Raw genomic sequence first — 20,988 nt, forward strand, 5'->3', positions numbered from 1 at the left:
AGGTTGCTCGCCGCGCCTCCCCCTCTGCAGCCCTCGGCTCCGCCCAGGCGGGCGCGGAGGGAGCGCGGCCGGCTCCGCCCGGGGCGGGGCTCCGCGCGGCCGCCGAGGGGGCGGCGGGGGCGGCGCGCGCCCTGCCCCAGCGCCCGCCCAACGGCTGCCCGCCCTTGAGGCGTCACCCCGCGCCCGCGTGCAGCGGCGGCGGCGCGCTGCGGCAGCGGCGGGGCGGTGACGTTGCGCGCGGGCCGGAGGGAGGGGAGGAAGAGGAGAGGACCCGGGCGCCTCCGGGCCGAACGAGCGGCGCCCCCCGCAGAGGCTCCGTCCCCCGCGGCGGCTCCGGCGCGGCTCGGCGACGCGAGCGCGGCTCTCGCGGGGCCGCGATGCGCTCGGCCTGAGCGCTCCCTCGCCGCCGCGCCCGGTTCCGGCCCCTTCGGGGTAGGGGGCAGCGATGGCTGCGGCGAGCTGGCAGGAGGCGGCGGCCCAGCAGGCCGAGGAGGCGGCGGCCCGGGTGCGGGACGTCTTGTCCGGCGGCCTGGGCCTGCTGCGCACCGAGCTGGGCCTGGAGCTGGGCCTCGACCCGCAGGGCCTCCCGACCTGGCTCGCCCTGGTCGGCCCGGCCGCGTTGGGGCTGCTGCTGCTGGGACTGCTGTTGGCCGCGGCCTGCGGAGGCGGCTTCCGCAAGAAGCGGGCTCGGAGCGCGGCGGAGCGGAAGGGCGAGGAGGCGGCCGGCCCGGGCCTGACAGGCGGCGGGGGCCCGAGCAAGGCGGCTGCGGGCGCGGGGACTGGGCAGCTGCTGCTGAAGGGCGAAGAGCAGAAGAAGCGCAACAAGAAGAAGCTGGTGGAGAAAGCGGCGCGGGTGAGGGGGGCTACGCCGCCGCGGAGGGACGGGGCTGAGGCCCGGACCCCGGGTGGGCGCGGGGGGCCGGAGGGACTGGGTGACGAAAGGCTCCTTGGCGGGGCACGATGGGGACGATAGAGGCGGCGGCTGTTTTTCCCCTGGCAGCGGCGAGTCCCCTGCGGGAAGGGGGAGAAGAGGCAGGAGAGAAGTGGGAGGGCGTCTGGGCGAGCAGCCCAACGCTGCTAGTTCTCCCCAGGCCTTTTCTCCGGGGCCCCGTGCTCGGTAAAACGCCTACCTGTTAAATAGGCCCCGAAGAGAAAGGGGCAGGACCTCCGCGGAGTCTGGAGGCAGCAGCCCCCCCCCGAGAGCGGACGCACAATTTACCTGAGTGACATTCCCCTGTGTGTGCTGAGGGGGAGGGGGCCGGGCTCTGTTGTGGAGCTGACTTATGTCGTCTGGGTTACTCAGTTGCTTTAAAAGCCTAAAAGAGTGGCAGACACAGAATTATTTGTTAATCTGGGGAACGAGGAAAGTACTCTTTTTTTTTAAAGAAGTTTTTCAGTGGAACTATGAAGTATTTGAAAGCAGTATTTATTATTAGTCAAAATCTTACTCGGTTAGGAACTGGTGTTGGAGACCTTAGTATGGTTTAGGTTTTCAAGCCAAGAGTTGCGGTCCAGGCAGGTATAGACTAGTGGAAGCGACATTGTGAGACCCATAAATGCTGTAATGATACAAACTTCAGGAAGGATTTTTGCTGCATCTTTTCAGCAGACCATCTAAGATCAATCTTTTGATGAGTGTGCCTCAGCAGGAATTTGTCTGATTTAGTAGTTACAGTAAGGATCATCTTCTTTAAAATCTGTGTCTTAGTATCTCCTTAAAAACAGATCATTCCTGTCCCCCCTCCCCCCCTTTTTTTTTAATCTTAGTATATGGTATGGGAGCCCTATGTGCTTGCTAATATGCTTGTACTTCATGAGGAAATTAATAGAATGCAGAAATTATTGACTAGTCCCTTTAAAGTTTTCACTTATCAGAGTTTTGGGGCTGAAGGGATTGTTTCTATAGCTTTTCTTTTGTTAGTATGAATGTAATCCTATTTATGTCCAAATGGATTATAGGAATGAAAGTGCAGCAGATGTCCCCTGGCGTATCATAACTGTAGTTTAAATGTGTGTATCTTGCAATATAAAATCTGAGTTGTTTACCTGACAACCTGCAAAAGGAGAGAAAGTGGGTTGTACCTTTGATTCTTTTGTAATGCTGAGACCTGAGATAAGTTTGTATTTTGGTATGTGTAATTTTTTAATGAGAAATTAAGGCTAGAATATCTTTTCAAAAAAAGAAGGTCTGCACACACTACCAAACAGTCCTTGGTGACCAGTGAACTACTGAAGTTGATTCTGCAAGTTGCAAGAAACTAAAAGTTGAGCACCAAGAAGAAGCAGCATTCTGATTCAGAATTTTTCAAGTATAGATAGGTCTCCATTTTAGAGAAGACATGAAGATGCAGTGTTTTTTGCCGTCTTGAAAGGCAGATCCTCCAAAATCTAACAGATTTGTTAGTCTTTGTCCTAAAGGAAGCATAATCCCAGAAATAATTTAGTTCCCCCCCCCTTTTTTTTTTTTTTTTAACTCCAGTGTAAAAACAGCATAAACTCTTGCAAGTCATCACTGAAGACATTAAAAACTGTCTCAACAGAAGATAGGATGAAGAGATGCTACTAGTTTGACAATGATCTGAAGTGCAGGGCTTCGTAAAGGAAACTTTGTATTAATTGTATGTAAACATATTTAACTAACCAACATTGTATTTGGTGAATTTAAATACTTGTACTGTTTGAAGACTAATTTACTCAGGCACAGAATTATGAAAGTTAAGGCCATGTAAGACCAAGTATTTTCATAGTCAAAGCTGAGTAAAACAGTTTTCAGCTGTCAACCTGTCATTCAGTATTTTGAGGGGGTTTTAAGTCATTTTCATACTACTGTGCATTCATTATGTCCATGCAGAGTTTAAAAAAAAAAAGTGTTTTCCAAAAAGAAAATGCACAAACTAAATCATTAATTATAGAGCAAATAAGTTTATATCAGTGGTAAAGCTAAATGGGCCTGCCTCATGCTCATAATCCAGATAACTTAATTGGAACCTCTATTAGCATGCTCCCCCTAAATGTTTTCTGACTTTGTTTCACCTGAAAAACATTCGAAATAGCATTGAAAACTTAAAGATGCAACAAAAACTCTTCCTGTAGGTTGTGTAGTGGTTTTCAGCTTATATCTTTGTACATCTCTGATGCTAATAATGAGGACTTTGAAGGGAAAAGAGTAAGCCCATTACCAGTAGATTTACTACAGGGTTTGCTATGCCAGGGTCTGTATTTCCATTGCCAGCATTTCAGAAAGCTTAAAACAACTGGTTTACGTGGATTAAAAAGCACACTGCAGATGCCTAATTAAAAGTTATATGATTATTTCAATATAGAATTACTGAGCTCATTATATGACAGGTGGTGCATAACTGATCAGTGAGGATCAGAAATATTCTTGACTGTACCCTTTCTGAGGAAGCCTGTTGATTTGTTTCTTGCAGTTGGCTTTATTCAGTTGCTTTATTCAGTGTGCAACCTACCTAATACTTTTATTAAAATAAGTTTAGTTGAGTAGCAGTATGTTGACTAGATATGCTAACAACTGTTGGGCTCTGTTTATTTACTTCCTATAGGCAGACTGAGGTAAAATGAAGCTGAAATAGTTCAGTGTTCATAAACACAGTAGTTTACAGAGCCGGTTCTGGTTTTCTCCAACTGCTTGCAGCAAGGTGGTGTCATGGGATCCTTACTTTTGATCTCTCTATAGTATCTTTTTGACCTCTCTTTAGTATCTCTGTTTAGGTACATGTGTGATAAACTTCAAACTACTTTCTCTCTTTTCTTAAATCCTGGCAGAGGAAAAGCTTTTTGTCTCCTGTCCTATCTCAGAGTCCTTTGACCCCTGTTAAGATTTTTTTTTTTTTTTTTTTTTTGCTCCCAAGCAACATCTTTGATTTTGATTCCTCTCCCTTGTGAAAAATTCCTGTGCCTGCCTCTGCTGCTTTTTAGTTTCACCTTTTTCTATTGAAAGTTTATTCTTACCAGACTTCTGGACAATCTGCAAAGCACTGTAGAAACATAAGAGTAACCATTTTCTCTCCTCTGCTCCAGCTTTCAGAAAGTCATTCATACTGTCTATTTGTAAATGCAGAAAATGCGTGACAATGCACTTCGTATCATTTCAAGTATACCTTAACAGTAAAGGCTAGCCATTGAAACTTAGTTTTAGGAAAAGCGTTGGCATTCATGTGGAAAATCTTACTGCTTCACATGCTTGAATGTATTTTTTCAGACGACAGTTTTCTTTGTATTCTTATTATGCTTAAAAATAGACTTTATAAAGACTTTTTCAAATTTTTAACTATTTTCATAGGTACCTGTGTATATGTTAAGTGTCAGATTGCTAGAGAAGTAGGACTGTAGGTTTGTCCAGTGCTCAAAGAGAGCACTAGTTTCTTACTCAAGAAAATATTGCAGAAAATAGTAGTGATAAACAATAAACAGATTCTTTCATTAGCCCAAAACATTCCAAGTATGTCCATCTTTGTAATGTGTAACTAAGGGCTGTGACTAGTCTAGCTTTTCAAGAAGCAGATGATAGCAATTTCATTACCGTTTCTTGGAGAATACTGTAAAACTGAAGTATCCATAGCACTCTATCTTAACACTTTCAAAAATGAATGAGAGTGGAAAAAAATTTAAATAAACCTTTAAAATCAGCAGACAGATTGGAAACATTCAGAAATGAGTATTATTATTAACAGGATTATTTTTTTTCACCATGTCCCATCTTCACTATATCTTTAAGGATTGAGAGGAAAGATGGAATATAATAACAACATTGTGGTATTTGACTGAATTAATTTTGTTGGTGGAATGTTAATGTTGCTGTGAAGTTTTAAACTGCAATCTTTTTTTGGTTGTAGTTGTCTTTAAAAAAAAAAATTGTAGAACAGGTTTGTTTTTTTTCCCTTCCCCTTTCCCATGTCTGTTACCATCTTTGGTATATGCAAAAATGTCCACAGAAATTTTGCTTAAAATTCTATGATTCATCTGTGGGCAGAAATTAAATGTGGAAACCTTCTACTGAAGAGGTAAATATTACAAATATTCAGGGAAAAATGTATGAAAGTACTAGTTTTGAAATTTGTTTTTAATGGTCATTGTCAACATGATCAGATGATTAGACAGTGATTTAAGCAGTCATGTGGATGAATCAACCTGAGGGTTCTTAATGGACATGAATTAGTCTAGAACAAGACTTCTGAGAAACAGATTGTTTTGAGAGGGGTAAAGAAACTGGTTTTCAAACTTAAGATATTTCTAGTTTGTACAGTAATCCAGGATCATTTCACAACAGCCAAACTCTATGTATGTAATACCAGTGAAGTAAAACAAGACACAGAATTAAAGAAAAAAGTTGGTTACAGACATTTTTTAGCGTAAGTCCAAAAACTGATTCATCAAATCATTTTTCTAAATATCCTACTAAATAGCTTAGAAATAATATTTCATTATATCTCGAACTTGAGATCTTAAACATCATGGGTACTAAAATGAATTAAAAGATATCACCCACAAATAATACAGCCGTGTGGAACCTGGAGAAAATAGAGATTCAAGAAATGCTTCTGGAAACAAGTTATTTTGAAGACTGTACATCAGATCTTTGGTATCCCTGTAGAATCTATTACTGAGAGGAACTTTACACAGAGTTTTGAGATGCAGGTCTATAAAATATACTCCATTCTCAGAATACCAAGAGAGTTGTAGTGTATCTTAGATGTAAAATATATAGTTTAAAACTCTATGCTCATTGCAGGAGAAGAGGGATTAGGTGATCTGATCTTTCAATTTCTATTAATAGTTGCGAAATAAGAAGTTGGCATGCTAACTAACTACACTAAGCAATACTATGTTCTGCACTGGTGAAATATGTCAAGGGTGCTTTGTAAGCATAATATACCATAGCAAGACTTAATACCCTGTACCAGTTAAACTGGGATTCAGATTTAGTCTTTAAAAGAGTAGCTCTCACTAAGTTGTAATATGACCTTTGTTTTATTTTAAAGCAATCAAATTGGTGTGATGCAGAATTAAGGTCGTTTTTTTAAATAAACAACTAAAAATAATATGTGTATTGGTTTAAATTTTATTTAAACATGAAAAATCATCTTTGCACAGAAAATGTATTTGTCTCAGACATTAAAGCAGTTACATAGACTAGTTCTTTATGCTTAACATCCTAAATTTAAGACTGAAAATTAAATATCTGAATCATTATGAATGTGGTATAACCAGAAACTTGTTTGCACCCGGTGTCAGTTACTGCCTTTGGCAATTGCTTTTGGCTCAGTGAGATTAATGTCTTACAGTAGTATAATATTTAGCATATTTTCATTTGTTCTGGAGTTAAGCACAATAACAAAAAGCTTAGACTGAAGTTAGCATTAAACATGACTTTAAAAAAACCCTGTAATTATGGTTTTGTCCTGTATAGGTATTATATAAGCTAAGGCATGCACCTTTGCTATCAAAGGTGAAGATGAAGACTAATTTAATGATTGTCTGGAGTTTTAACTTTATCACAGAAACATATGGTAATTTTCTTCCCATTATTATTATGTGAGGCGAAAGTAGTGGACAAATGTAATGAGTATATGCAAGTCCGTCCATCTGAAAAGAACAGAAGAATGTCCTTTATTCATGCTTCATGTTCAATTTCTAATTTCTATTCAACTGTGAAATTTAACTTGTGAAGGAAGTGAGCTGTGTGTGATTTGCACAGGTGCTTGGAGAATAAAGTGCAGAGACTTTTTTAAGCTAGAAATTATTTTAAAAAATCAGTCCGTTGCCAAACTGCTGCAAAGTGTTAAATGCGTTCTGTTAATTAGATAACTTATGGCACATACAGCTGGTAGCTTTCAGAAATTTGTTTTGATAAGTAATTCCTGTGTTGGATAGGCTTGGTAAGAGATGAGTAGACTTCTGTGTTCTTTTTCTCATTCATACATTTGGTTAATATAGAATTGCAGTGAGTATTTTGACTGCCTGTCCAAAATTTTGTCTGATTTACTTAGTAATCTTGTGAGCATTTTTCAGTCAATGAATAGTTGCATTTCAGTAATCATGTAATTTGAACTTTGCTTCATCTGCTTTCTCCACGTTTTTTATTATTCACATTTATTGTTTATACAGCCTAATGGACAGTCTATCCTTGACGTATCTGAAGATGAAATAATGCAGACTGTTCGTAGAGAAAACATAAAGCAGCCTTTGGATGCAGAAAAGAAGAATGAGAAGGTCAGTTATGGATTTGAAATTACAATGTCAAAGTTTAATGTGTGTTATTTCTGTATCTGAAAACCCTACCTGTGATTTGAAATTGTCTTTCTTCTTCCGTGAAGAGACATCTTTCTTATTGTGAAGAGTACTAACCTAATTTGGTGTTGGAAAGAGCTAAAGTAGTATTTTTCTTTAACTTCTGAGATCATGCGTTATCATGGAATATTTGAATGAAGCAAAACAAAAAACTCTGCTAAAGGCGGAAATTTCTGTTCACATTAAGTCTACAGAAATAAAGTTTGTGTTTCATCTTTGCTTGCTTCTGTGGAGATGCTACATAATGATAGTATTGTTAAGGGGCTTGTAAATGATCTAACAGTTGAGGGACTGCTATTCAAAGAATAAGACCATGTTCTCGCATATTTCTTTTGTCAGATCTAGCCATTAGTGATTAGAGTTCCTAACTTCTGATGACAAACAGGAGCTTTGAAGTCTTCTGTCAGCTTTTTGTTATGCAAATTAAACAGCTAAATTTAAAGCTTTTTAAAGCTGGGTCTATAGCTTTATCTAAAATGTAACCGTATTAATGGCAATGTGATATTTTTGCACTGTAAGTTCTGATTTCTTCTAGCCTTATCATAAATGCTGTCACTTCTAGTCAACATAGATATATTTATGATAGGCTTGTGATCAAAACTGATTTTTGTCTTGGTTCTTTTGCTAACATTATGCATGAAATTTTCCTACTGGCCTGGATTTCTGAAAATACATAATACATCTTCTGGTTTGTGCTATAGTGAAGACTGGGCTGCCAGTTATGTTCTGGTAAAGATTGCTGCGTTGTTTTTATCCTGTTAGCTGTGATAAAACTTTTTGCCTTTCGAGAGCCTTTAAATATGTGTGTTTTTTCTTTTTGACAAAGTAAATTAATTAAAACCGTTTGGTGTATTTGAGGGTTAATTAGTAGAATTGATTAATTCTCTTCACAGAATGCATTTGCTATAAGTAAACTGAGGAGTATTGGAAAAAGAAACAATTCGCCTTACACAGTGAGACACCAATAGCTTGTTATTTTTGTAGCTCACTCGAACTTCAGTTAACTTACTTGACTACCCTTTAGTTATTTTTGCAGTTAGTATGTTGGCTAACAGACAACATATCCTGTTAGCTGGCTATAGGGCTATAGAAGTTTTTCGAGACATTGGCAAATAAAAAGACTTTTCTGTGAAATGGCTTTGCCTTAAACTTTCATCCTGCACTCTACTCTGTTCTCCATGAAACACATACCAGATTAACTTTGTGCTTTGTCAAGGACAGAATAAAATGTGATCCTGAAGAGTATCTGATTTTTTTTCTTCTCAACTTTCACTGTATCTTAAGCAGATTTCCAAGTAGGTAGGGTGTTAAAATGCTAAACTCTAGCCTTGGCTTAAGATTGCAAACGTAGTAATTTGAATTTTGAAATGCTAAGTTGAAGCTGCAGCTCCAGGAAATCAGTACCGCTACATGGGTATGGATGCTCATTCGACAGATTGTATGTTCACCTCACTTTGGGGAAGCGTGGACAGAGCATGTTTGCTTCAATTAAGAACAGCCCCAAGGACTTTCTTTAAGCTTTGTGCAGGTAACGTTATAGGCATTAACTATTTGATTAAGCCACTCATAGCATCCATTGCATTTGTAACATGAGCCTCCTAAAGTTCTAAGGGGTCCTGTATAGGTGTTTGTTCTTTGTATTGCTTGGGAGCATAAGTTGATGGGTGGGATTAAGTAGTGTTTGTGTGTGTATGGAGATACATGTAGTGTGTGTGTGTGTGTATATATATATATGTATATAAAAAATAGCTATGATCTGAAGGATATGATTTTTTTTTTCACTTAAATATACATTTGCAATGAAAGTAGTGCTCACTTTGTGTTTCTGCATTTCTTCACTGCTTCAGGGTTGTAAATGTCATGTGTTTTTCAGAACATAAAACTTAGAATAAACGAATCTTCTTGCTCTACTTAGAGGGGAAAAAGAAATTTGGGTAATGTCAGGATTGTGGCTGTTCATATGATATATGATCTCATCATGTCTCTTGACATTTTGAATGGGGTCTTCCCTTTTTTGCATTTTTGTATCTTGAGCAGTGCAGGGTGTGTTTGGGGGGGGGATTTTTCTGTTTGTTTGTCTGTTTGTTTTGTTTCTTAATATATCGGACTGCTTCTAAGAAGTGGTTCTCTGGATGAAATTGCAGGATCTTAAAACTTCATTGTGAATTCTGTTTGCAGATACACAAAACTGAATTATCTTGAATACTAGAAATAAACAGATTGTTAAAGATGAGGAAGAAAGACTTACTTATATTGTTTATTCCTGCGTGGAGGCCCATGCATCTGATAGATTTTAAAATTCTGGCTGGACTGCCGATTCCTCGTGTGTTTTGGCTGGTAGCAGAGCCAACACTGGCATCTTTTTAAGCTGGTTTGAATGAATGGGGCTGTTGCAAAGTGATAGGCTAGTTTACTTGCTCACCTTTAATGTCTTTGCTGCTTCAATCAGTTGTGTTACAGAGATAGTGACTGTTACAGCACTAAGTTGGGCTGGCAGGTGATGAATAAATTAGTTAAGTACCAAGTTCCAGTAACTCAGGTTAGGAAAGCAAATTTATTTTCAATATTTGTATTGTTACAAAGATATTAAGAGACAGGTAACCAGTGCTTCCCCTTAATTCATTTGAGTAGATAACCATCTTTCTTTAAAAACTTCTGTTTTTCTCATTCAGTTTTATCTGGTAGTTCTTACACCTGTCTTTGCTAGGTTTAAGTCTTTCAATATTGTATTTTCTTTCTAAGGAGGTAATCAAGTCAATTTGCCATCACATTAGCTTGTCAAAAGATTAAACCCAAAGGCATTCTGTGATATATGTCATCTCAATTCCTTGGATCATTTTTTGTACAACTTTTTCTCAACCTCATCTTTTTAACATGGTATATTACTACCTGTTGCACCAAAACATCTTGCAGAGGTAAATTCATCTCTTCCTATTCATTTATCTCTGCTTGAATAGCCAAGCAGCAGTAGCTGGTGATAACTTGAAAAAACTGTGAATTTACACTGTAAACTCTCATCACTGTTCTGTTTCAAAGTAGTTTTCCATGCTGGGATCCTCTTCCCCCTTCTCCCCCCAACTTTTTTCTTTTAAAGGCATCACTGGCATTCTTTGTTCCTCAAAGTATAACTTTATACTTCCTTCTGTACAAAAAAGATTTTGCCTGAGTGGAGTCTGTCTGCCAACCAGTTCATATTCCTCTGTGATTGTGGTGCCATCAGTATAGCTTCCTCCACCAATCTTTGTGCTTTGTAGCATAAGCACTCGTTTCCCTCACCCGCCATTTGCATACTGCGTAATTCTTCCATGTTACTTCAGTAGTCCTAATTTATATTTAGGAATCAGTATTGTTTAATATCCCTTTCATTTTAAAGTGACTGTCTGTACAGAGGGTTAATCAGGGAATTCTGTTTTAAATTTGCTTCTGTTTTTTGGAAATTCTGAATTAGTATGCAATCAGTAAGTAATTATTAAGATAACGTTTTATTTTTATTCTAGTCAAAGAAAAAAAAGAAATCAAAGGGAGATGCTAAAACGGTTCAGGATGTGTCACGTCTAGATGGAAAGGAAGTTGATGAAGGTACTGAACGCAAACACACACAAATGCAATCAGACATATTTTGGCTTAAATATTATTTAAGAGTTACTTGTTTGTATGTTTCATAAAGAAACACGGGAAACTCATTTTGTCGTAACTCCACAGTTGCATGTTATACCTGGAAATCTTACTTTTGAAACAAGAACTTTCCACTTCAACTGTTTTATTACAGTTAAACCTACAAAACCTGAGATAAGTCATGAATAATAGGGCCCTCATGCTGTTCATGTTTTTCTCAGTGAAGCAAAGTATTGTTGCATTGCATCCAGAAAAACTTAATCTTCAATGAATTGCTCATGTTTTCATACTAATGTTGAAGTTGACTACCATGTCTGTAATTTTTAAATAAATTTAACATAGATTCAGACTTCAGTTTGATCTGAAACAAACTCTTTCCTTTCTACTGTCTAACTTATTTGGTGATGTTTTTATTTGGGGGGATATTTTAGGAACCTGGGAAACTAAAATCAGTAACAGAGAAAAGCGACAGCAACGTAAGCGAGACAAGGTATTGACTGACACTGGCTCAGGAGAGCTGAATCTCCAAGGAATGGAAAATGCAGTTACTGTATCCATTGAACAACTGATGCCTACACCATCACTTCCGGTCGGTCTCAGAAAAAATAAAGGTATGGTAGAGAGAGGTGTGGATGAATACTAGAAAGATAATGTCTTTTGATTGTATAAAGTATTGACTCTGTTTGGATGTATCCTAGATATGTAGGGAAGGTGTACTCTTGAGAAATCATTTCAAGTCATTTAAAGATACTTTGCATTGTGTAAAACTTCCCCCCACCCACCCCCATGCCCTCCTCCATTTTCTTTTTGAGCTGCGCTTTCAGGTAAAGCTCTGCGGAGAACACTCTGAAGTAAGTGGCTGCAGCACTGGCCTCCAACACTAGTGCTCTCTCCATTGAGACATGATATATTGGTAGCTGGACTTGCACAGGCATGTGCCCCTACTCCTTCATTTGTGCTTCTGCTGACTCTGCCTTTTATGTTTCTGGAGACTTCAAAGGCTTCAAAGGCACCCTCAGCACTGTTGCAGGCAGCACCAGCTCCCTGTTTTCTGAATGCTTGCTTGCAGGAAGGTTATGCACATGAGTTCTCTATTCATTCAGGTCATTCACTGGTCTAACTGCTTAACAAGTAGATTTTTGCTTCAGCATCTGATTTATTAGCACCTATGCTAAACCTATTCATAATAATCAGGCACATTTGACTGAGATTTAGTAACCAATTATTATAGTTAAGGAGTAACTAAGGAGTTGCAAACTTTAGCTTTTATGGCTGCTACTGTTCCAGAAAAGTCATGGGTTGGGTTGGTTTAAACCACATGTAGGCACAGCAACTCTTATTTGGCTGCGATTGAGAAGTAGTTTAAGAAGCTAAAAGAGTCTAAAGACACAGCCAAGCAGTTTAGATTTTTTTATGTACTTTTAATGTATTGATATACTTGGTACTTTAAGTAGAAGAAACTTCAGTGTTCTAGCAAAGTGGCAAAAAGACTGAGCCTAACTGCTATCTTGTACCTTGTAACAATATATTGAGAGTTGCAAGCCTTAGCTCACTGGTGTTTTTTATTAGCACTGACATCTTTACTGAGTGTGTGGCTCTTGTCCTTGAGGACTAAATCCAGTCATTTTTTTTGTGTTTTTTTTCTCTGCCTTTTTACATACAAACAGCTTCAAGAAATGCATAACTGCAGCTGTTTATATATTCTGTGGTTATCCAGGATTTCTGTAACCTCTCTAGGCAGAGTCCATAACACATCGTGTGTTCTTATAGCTCACCATGTACCAGATTAATTTGAAAAGAGTTCAGCTGTGTCTAGTGTTTTCATGGTAAGGTGAAAGTTAGAAATAGCTGTATATTTCTGAAAGACTTAGAGTTCTCCTTTGCTTGAAAATAGCAGCTTCTGCTTTGGGTTTCTGCCTGCCAGTCCTGGGAAACTAGCTAGAATTTGAAATCCACATTTGCTCAATTCCTAGGCCCTAAGTCAGCTTTGAACTCAGTCTGTCTATAAAATAAGCACAAATAATAAAAATCAGAACATTTAATTTTATTCTAAAGTTTCCTAGTAATGCCTTAATTTACTTTTAAGATATTGTTGCACTTTCCCCCCCCTTTTTTCCCCTTCGTGTGTCAGTAATAAATACTCTTTTATATTATTTTTACAACTGTTGCTGTCTGCAAAACTTACTCTGTCTTCTCCCATCTCTTGATCAGGTGACACACTTCTGAATGTACAAGTTAGCAACTCTAAAACTGCAAAGGGAGAGTCAGCAATTCCACAAGGTAGAAGACTTTCATTACTAGGCATCTTAATTAACTAGAAGTGTTGTACAAAAGTGAAAACACAAATCATCAGCGTAGGATGTGGTACAGTTACTGATCTGGAACTTTATTATGCAGCTGGTTCTTTTGGCTATGCAAATGTTATACTTCTAAATTGCAATTGCTTCTTGATAAGTTGAAAACAGTTTCTGTTACATGTATAGATATGTATAAAATATAGAAAAGAATGATACGATATCTCTAATTTTCAAACAGATTACGTGTTATACCAATTGTTACTCATACAGCAAAGAAGCTTATTCTCAAGCTCCAGTTAAGAATCATCATGCTAGCCTTATGAACTTGCTCACTTTTTATGTTAACTAATTGTTTGCCAAAAGAAAACCTTAGTGTAAATAACTACATTAGAGTTCAAAAATATCAGTCTTGGTTATAATGAAATCTGTGCTTGCTGCAGATTGTGTACACATGGGTTATTCAGTTCTTCACATGCTCCTTTGAGAGGCATACTGTAGGTATATTCGTTTTAAGAAGAATATTATATATGTCATACACAAAATTGTTAAATATTTGGCCACTTTTCGACTGCGAGTGTTGAATCTTAGCATTTTTTATGAGATACTGATCCAACTGTGTTTAAAGTGAATTAATTTGTCAGAATGAAATCAGGATAGTTCTTTCTTATTCATAGCTATATGTTAAGCCAACGTTAGTGGTGTTGCTTTAACCAAAAGTAGTCTGTGTAATTAAGCAAGTCGACAATTGAGTTATTAAGAGCACCCAGATCCAGAAAGTGAATCGCTATCTGCTAGTTTTTCAGAGCTTTGCTTCACATGAAAACCTTTTGAACTATAGCACAGAAGGAAGGAGCTGTACTCTTCTCAGGGATGCGTAATGAGAGGACAGGAGGCACTGCTCGAGTTGAGCAAGGGACATTCTGATTGGCCAGTGGGAAGAGAACTCTTCACTGTGTTGTCCAGAGATACTGTAGACTCTCCAGCCGTAATGATTTCCAAAAGTTGACTAATGTGGTATAATTTTGAAGTTAGCCCTGCTTTGAGCAGGTGACTTCTAGAGGTCCCTTCCAACCTTAAGTTTCCTGTGATCCTGTGAAATGTTGCTGGTTATAGAGACAGTAAATGTTAGTGATGAGAGACTAGTATGATAAACAGAATAATCAAGCTCTTGCTTCAGGACTTTAGCTGTCTTCTTGGAAGGTCACAGAAGAATTTTTTTTTCACCAAGGTACGGCTTGGTTTCTGTATGTTTGCTATTTTTGTTGTTGCCTGCCCCTAAGGCATCATGGTATCCGTAGAGGACACTGAGTGGCACAAACAATACAAGTGCTCTGAAGTTGTATAGAGAAAGGATAGTGTTTTTATGTATAGAAATGATGACTTTATGGGTGTCTGAGTTTGGAAATAGGATTTGTCTACTCAAACTATTTAGGTATATCACACCTAATCATTTCCCTGGCAATAAGGCTGCCTTGGATGCAGCAGATTCATGTTGTCTGATATTTTAATTCTCAAATTCATATATTTAGTCTGACTGTCATTTTTTATCATAGCTGTCATAGCTTTTGTTGGCATATGATGTTGACTGAATTATGCATCAGTTCTTGGTTGACTCTAAGTGTTATACTCGCAGTATGCAATTATTTCTTAATCAGTTTAAATCAGCAGTTTCTCTGTTGAGAATTGTTTGCGATATGTAGATCAGGCTGGGTGTACCAGGTGACCTTCACATTTTGCAAGGACATAAAAAGATTTCATAATGATCCTTATACTGTGTTACTCAGTGTACTACTGAATTCTCTCAAAGAATTCATTAAACTTGCTATGACTGGTAATTCCTCAGTAGGACAGACTGTTGTAGATAAAAACTTGCGGTCTTTTGCATTAGTGTAACATAGAATACATTGCTTATAACTTAAAGTTTAAGAGAGCTTTACCATGTTTTTTTCCTTTAAATTTAATGGCCTCTATACTTGAGTGTAATAGCTATGCTCCTTGAAAAGTCCCTATAGTGTTTGGGAAGCATTTTCTACTCCTTGATCTTTTTTGTTTCAGTTCCTGCTTGGAGAACTTCTGTATGCCACCATAGTTACAAAGCAGAAAAATTGTCCCGTTCAGTGCATGGGGCTTCCCACAAACCATTAAGTTGCTTATTCCCTGTTGGATAAGAGAAATGACCTGGCAGCATTGGCAGTCTGTCTCCCCCACACTTTTTTTTTGTTATTATGATCTAGAGGCACTGGTGGCCACAAGATACTAGCCCTATAAGGAAGAGGACATAGAGTAGAGCATAATTTGGTGTTGTTGTATCCTCACTCATCAAGTTAGTAGACAGATGGTGATTATCATCTGAACTGGAAAATCATCTGAGAGCAGCAGCTCTCTTCTATATTGCACTTGTATAGCAAAGCTGCTATTGATTTGTACTTGCTTTTTTTTATTGTTAAGTATATGTGCATGTATGTAATATTTCAATTCTTCGTCTGGTTCTTGTTTTACATAATGCTTTCATAATGCTTTTATGTAAGTTTCTCCAGGATTGAATGAAAGCCATACTGTAAATGGAGGAAGCTGGAATGAGAAGCCTGTAAAAATCTCCTCACAGATTGGTGTAGGGGAGGAGAAATGGACATCTGTGTCCTCAGCTACAGCTGGGAAGAGGAAGACAGAGACATCAGCCTGGGGCCAGGATACTGGAGATGCTAATGGCAATGGAAAAGACTGGGGCGTAACCCTGGTGGGCAGGCCCTGGAAAGAACGTTCTTTGTTCACTCCTATTGGTAAGCTATTCTGAGAGAATTTTGCTTCATTTAAGAAGTATAATTTTGTAAAAATGCTTAGTAGTGAATCTCTTGAATAGCTTTATGCTTATATGTTTTTAAAAAAAAAAAAAGGAGAAAAATCTTTGAATGGTCTAGTGAAACGCGATTCAAGCATTTTCTGTTTGTTGTAAGTTCTGACGTAATGGTTTATTTTCTGCGCCTCTGATTTAGCTGGTTTTTTGCAGTGTATCTGAAGAAAAATCTTTCTGTGGAGGAAAGTGATATAAAAATCTTGATTTCTAAAATTCTGATAGTAAATGTTAAATAACTTTGAAATGTAACTTTTTTTATGTGAATGTATTCTTAGAACATGGGTCGTAAATCAGTTCTGTTGATCCAATACAAGATCTACTGTATCTCTGTTATTTCTGACGGATGTTTGCTTAGGCTCCATGGATGAAGATTGTTCAGCTCTCATGACAGTCTCTTGAAGTGTTTCACCGTTTTTCCCATTACAAATTGTTTTTCTTTAGTCTTTTCCAGTATAGTTTTTAGACTATTGCCACTTGTACTGTCCAGAATAAACAGGGAGAGGAGACTGCTTTTTGTCTTTGCAGCAACCTTCTTATTAGCAAATACTACATTATGGGCCCAGTCTCTAGTCTAAGTGGTCCTAGTTTCCTCTAGTGTGGTGGGTTTTTTGTTTGTTTGTTTTTTAGTCAGCAGTGTTGCTTTAATATAGATATCTTCCATTTGTCCCACATATCTTGAAATGTGGTGCCTGAGACTGGACCTGGTATTCCATCAGAAGCATTACTATTGCTGGGTAGAGCAAAGGTTTGTTTCATATTCCTGTTAACCTTATTCTGCATTAATGCAGTATTTTTTTAGTGACTGTGAACAGCTTGAGGTTGTTACGTTACCAAGGGTAAATCATGCTTGACCAGGCTGATTGCCTTCTGGTAAAATGCCTGGATTTGGTGATGAGGGGGAAGCCATGGCTGTTGTTTACCTCAACTATAGTATGATTTTCAACACTGTCTCTCACAATATTTTTGTGTCCAAACTAGGGTGTTATGATCTGGATGGCTGAAAAACTAGATGGGTAAAAATCTGGTCAGGGCCAGAAGGTAGTGGTAGATGTATCATACTTTGTGGAGGCTCCTAACAAGGGGAGTATCATAGGTGTCTGTACTTAAACCTGTCCTGTTTATCATCTTTATCAATGACCTGGAGGTGGTGACAGTGTCACTCACATCAGATATGCAGATTACATCAAACTGAGGGGGGAGACCAGTTGATACACACGAGATCAGGGCTGCCATCCAGAGGGACCTAAAGAGGCCAGGGGAATGGGCCAACAGGCACTTTAGGAAATTCAACAAGGACAAAAGTGCGAAGCCCTGCAGCCAGGAAGGAAGAACCCCGCACCTGGGGACTGGCTGGCTGGGGAGCAGCCCTTTGGGAAAGGGTCCTGGTGGACAGCAAGCTGAATGTGAGCCACCACGTGGCCTGGCAGCAAAGGACACCAGCAGTGGTCTGGGCTGTCGTAATGGGAATCAGTAGATGGGAGGCAGCGATTATCCCCCTCTGCTCCACACTCTTTAGGCTGCATCTGGAGCACTGCATCCAGTCTAGGGCCTCCCATTACAGGTAAGGCATTGATCAGCTGGAGCAAGTTCAGCAAAGGGCAACCACGATGGTTGGGACTGGAGCACTTGTCCAGGAAGGAGATGCTGAGAGAATGGGGCTTGTTTAGCCTGGAGCAGGGAAGGCTTCAGTGGGGCCAAACAGTAGCCTGCCAGTACCTGTGAGGTACTGCTCTACCCAGAAGACAGAACCAGGCTCTTCACGGTGGTGCATAGCGGGAGGATGAGAGACAATGGACACAAGTTGAAACAAGAGATTCAGTCTGGAGAAGGGAGAAACTTATTCCCCGTGGGGACTGTCAGGCATTGTAACAGGTTGCCCAGAGAGGTTTGTGCTGTCTCCATCCTTGGAGGTTTTCAAGACGCAGCTTGATAAAACTCTGTGCAACCTGGTCTGTCTTCAGAGCTTACCTTGCTTTGAGCAGGAGGTTGTACTAGAGAGCTCCTGAGGTCCCTTCCAGGCTGATTTATTCTGTTTGCAGTTCACTGTAACCCCAGTAGTTTTTGTTTAGAGCAGCATTCTAACCAGCTGTTTCTTTGGACACATTTGTGCCACTGATTATTTCTGCTTATTTTTTTTCTACCTTCTATTTAACATTCAAGTATATCTTATTTTTTAATCAGTATCTCCTATTTGTCATAAACTATTCTGAAGTCAGTTCTGTTCTTTGACGTATTTACAATTTGCTCCAAGCCAAGCGCCCTCTACAGAGTTAATAAATATGCTTTTTAATAACGTAGATAACAATAATGGGGAAAAATGTAACAGTATGGGACTCAAAATACAGTCTTCTCCTTTGGAAAAAGTTTATATATAGAAATGGCTATAGAGGGAGAAATACCTTAGCTGAAAAATTGTTTCAAATTGAACATTCATACATGCGTATCTCTGTCAGCACTGATTGTCACTTAGTAAGTGAAATAATGCCATCAGTTATGTGAAATGTTAATATGGCTGGAGCTGCTTCTGCTTTTCTGACCCCACTCATCATTAAATAGCTAACTTTATTTTCAACAATGCCAGCAGTGGGAAGTTAGCTCTTCTTTTTTTCCTTTTCTTTTTTTGTCTTTCTTCCCCCACAGCTGCTTGGAATGTGGATGCAAGGATTAATACCTCTGAGCAGAATTCTACGTCTTTCTCTTCATTTGGATTAACTCCTGGAGTGTCTGGTATGTACACCCTCCCAAAGACTTTCCCCTCGCTTCTCCCCCGCCAGGAGGAATAGAATTTGCCAAGTGTTATTAATTTGCATCTTTCCCATTGCTCTTCAAGAATAGTCTAGCTGTAAACAAATTGAAGACAGGTTTTATGAGAGTTTGGAAAGGGTTTTTTGGTTTTGGGTTTTTTTTTGTAGTTACATTCAAATTATGTAATAAAGTCATTGTTTTAAATTCATAATCAGGAGCTAAATCAGAAGGTGATACTTCCTATTCTTTTTCATATCCTTCCTGTTTGTGTGTTCAGTCTAAATGATGGGCATAAGGAAATGCTCAGTCATTGCTTTGTCTCAAGTTGGAGATCTGAAGTTTGCTTTCTAGGAAAGTTTATTTACTCTGAACTTCTGTTTTTTCATCAAGAAACTGAAGCACTACTTTCTAAATATGTTCCTTAGGCAGGATTTGAACTCCTGAGTCTTTGCTCTTTAGAATGGGTGAGAAATCTGAACTCTGTACTTTTTTGTTTCGAAGGGTGAAATTGCTGTAAAGTACAGAACGGGGTTCCTAACAACTTTTGCATGTTAAAACTACTGACATCCTAAGTGTTATAGCAATCTATTAGTAAAGGAATAGTATGTCAAGTTTTCTGCTCTTGCTTGTATACTGCCATGGTCTAGCAACCTTGGCATGGCCATCTTCTTTTTGGAAGTAGCTGGCAAAGTGCTTATGCACTTAAGGCTATGTTTACTTGTTGTTATTGCAGTCTGTAGTCTGTTAACTGAAACTAGAGCTCAGTGTCCTACAGCTCACATTAGTGCTTCAGTTTCTACATGTACATTGTGCCAGTATAGCAAAGATGTTATATACGCCAAGGTATAATTATCAGACTTTTCAAGGAACTGACAGCTGTTCACTTGAAGACTGACAGAAAGCTTGTTTTAAAGAACAGGAAGAAAAAAAAGAAGTCTTAACTATAGAAAGGGTTTTAATATGGAAAGTTACGTTTACTAGGGGAGCCATTTAAATTCAAGTTCAATCTCTGGGCTAACACTTAAAAAAAAAATTTAGTAAATAAAGTGGGATGACTTGTTTGGGATTCATCTTCAATATTACCACTGCAACCTTAATTTAGAGAGAAGCACAAAGACAACGAAGTATATTCATCATCTTTGCACATTAGCCAACAATGTTGTGATGCAAAGGGGCCATTTTGCACAGATGTTTATAAAGTAGAGAGAACCAAATAACTATATTCATATTTAAACTTTGTTTCAGAAATAAGTCTCATCTTAAAGTTACATGTTAATTTCTTTCACTATGGTCTCACACTTAAGTTCTTCTGGTTTTGTCCTTTTTCCCAAAATTGTTTTTGTTTCATGACTCCTTATTTTTCAGATGGTCTTAAAATAATGATATTAGGTGTTTAGTACTTCCTATTATCATGACTGGTATTGGCCTTATTGTTGCTTGTTATGCATCATGCTGCTTTTATGTTCCTGAAGTGTTTTACTTGAGAATTGGATGTTTCCTTAGTAATGAATAATTTAATGCAGTGTAATTTATCAGATTTCTTCCTAGCACTCTGGATCATTGGGTTTTGGTTTTTTGTTTGGTTGGGTTTTTTAGCTACTCTCTGTAAGAATTCTTACTGATACAGGGTAAATAATTTTACCACCCATAAAAATTCGTTGGGCTTTCCAGTTTAAGGAGACTGCTGTAAGTCATATAGAATGCTATTATTTATCCTTTTTTTCTCATCCTTCTTATCTATCTTATCCTTCTCCTGATCTGTCCTTTTTCTTATCTTTCTTTTTTCCCTTTTCCTGTTTTTTCCTGACTTAACTTTGCATCTTCCATCTTCAGTTCCCTTGTTTTCTGAATATATCTCATTTTGAAGAGCTTAGTAGATTTCCTGTCCTTCTGTGCAGTCTTTAGAGTCATACTTTTTTCTTTGAGCATTCTGTCTTTCCTTTCTTATTTTGCTTTGAATTTCTTTACCCAAGAAAATTCATGAAGTTTGTAACTAACAAGTACAATTGTATTTATTCCCTTCCAGGATCCAACAGTGAGTCAGCTTCTCAGGCTGGTACTTCTGATTTTCAGTGGGATTTAAGTCATGCTCAACCCCCTGTTGATGACGAATGGTCTGGGTTAAGTATGTTCCTCTAAAATGCTCATAAACAAAAATTGTAATTT

At 38.8% G+C, this 20,988-nt stretch overlaps 1 protein-coding gene across 2 annotated transcripts in view; it reads left to right on the forward strand.

Annotated features, from left to right (window-relative positions):
* The first annotated feature begins 212 nt into the window (after positions 1 to 212).
* MTDH (metadherin) overlaps positions 213 to 20,988 on the forward strand; it is a 33,695-nt gene continuing 12,919 nt past the window's right edge. The window contains exons 1-8 of one of the 2 annotated variants that reach the window (XM_013941895.2): positions 213 to 853; positions 7,129 to 7,233; positions 10,809 to 10,890; positions 11,358 to 11,537; positions 13,138 to 13,206; positions 15,761 to 16,003; positions 18,718 to 18,804; positions 20,849 to 20,947. In XM_013941895.2, the coding sequence (XP_013797349.2) occupies positions 446 to 853; positions 7,129 to 7,233; positions 10,809 to 10,890; positions 11,358 to 11,537; positions 13,138 to 13,206; positions 15,761 to 16,003; positions 18,718 to 18,804; positions 20,849 to 20,947 (1,273 nt within the window). In that variant the 5' untranslated portion in view covers positions 213 to 445. Of the gene's footprint in view, positions 854 to 7,128; positions 7,234 to 10,808; positions 10,891 to 11,357; positions 11,538 to 13,137; positions 13,207 to 15,751; positions 16,004 to 18,717; positions 18,805 to 20,848; positions 20,948 to 20,988 lie in introns of both variants that reach the window. The other variant, XM_067290341.1, reaches the window with a different exon arrangement.

Source organism: Apteryx mantelli, chromosome 2 (assembly GCF_036417845.1).
Source record: "Apteryx mantelli isolate bAptMan1 chromosome 2, bAptMan1.hap1, whole genome shotgun sequence".
NCBI lineage: Eukaryota > Metazoa > Chordata > Aves > Apterygiformes > Apterygidae > Apteryx > Apteryx mantelli.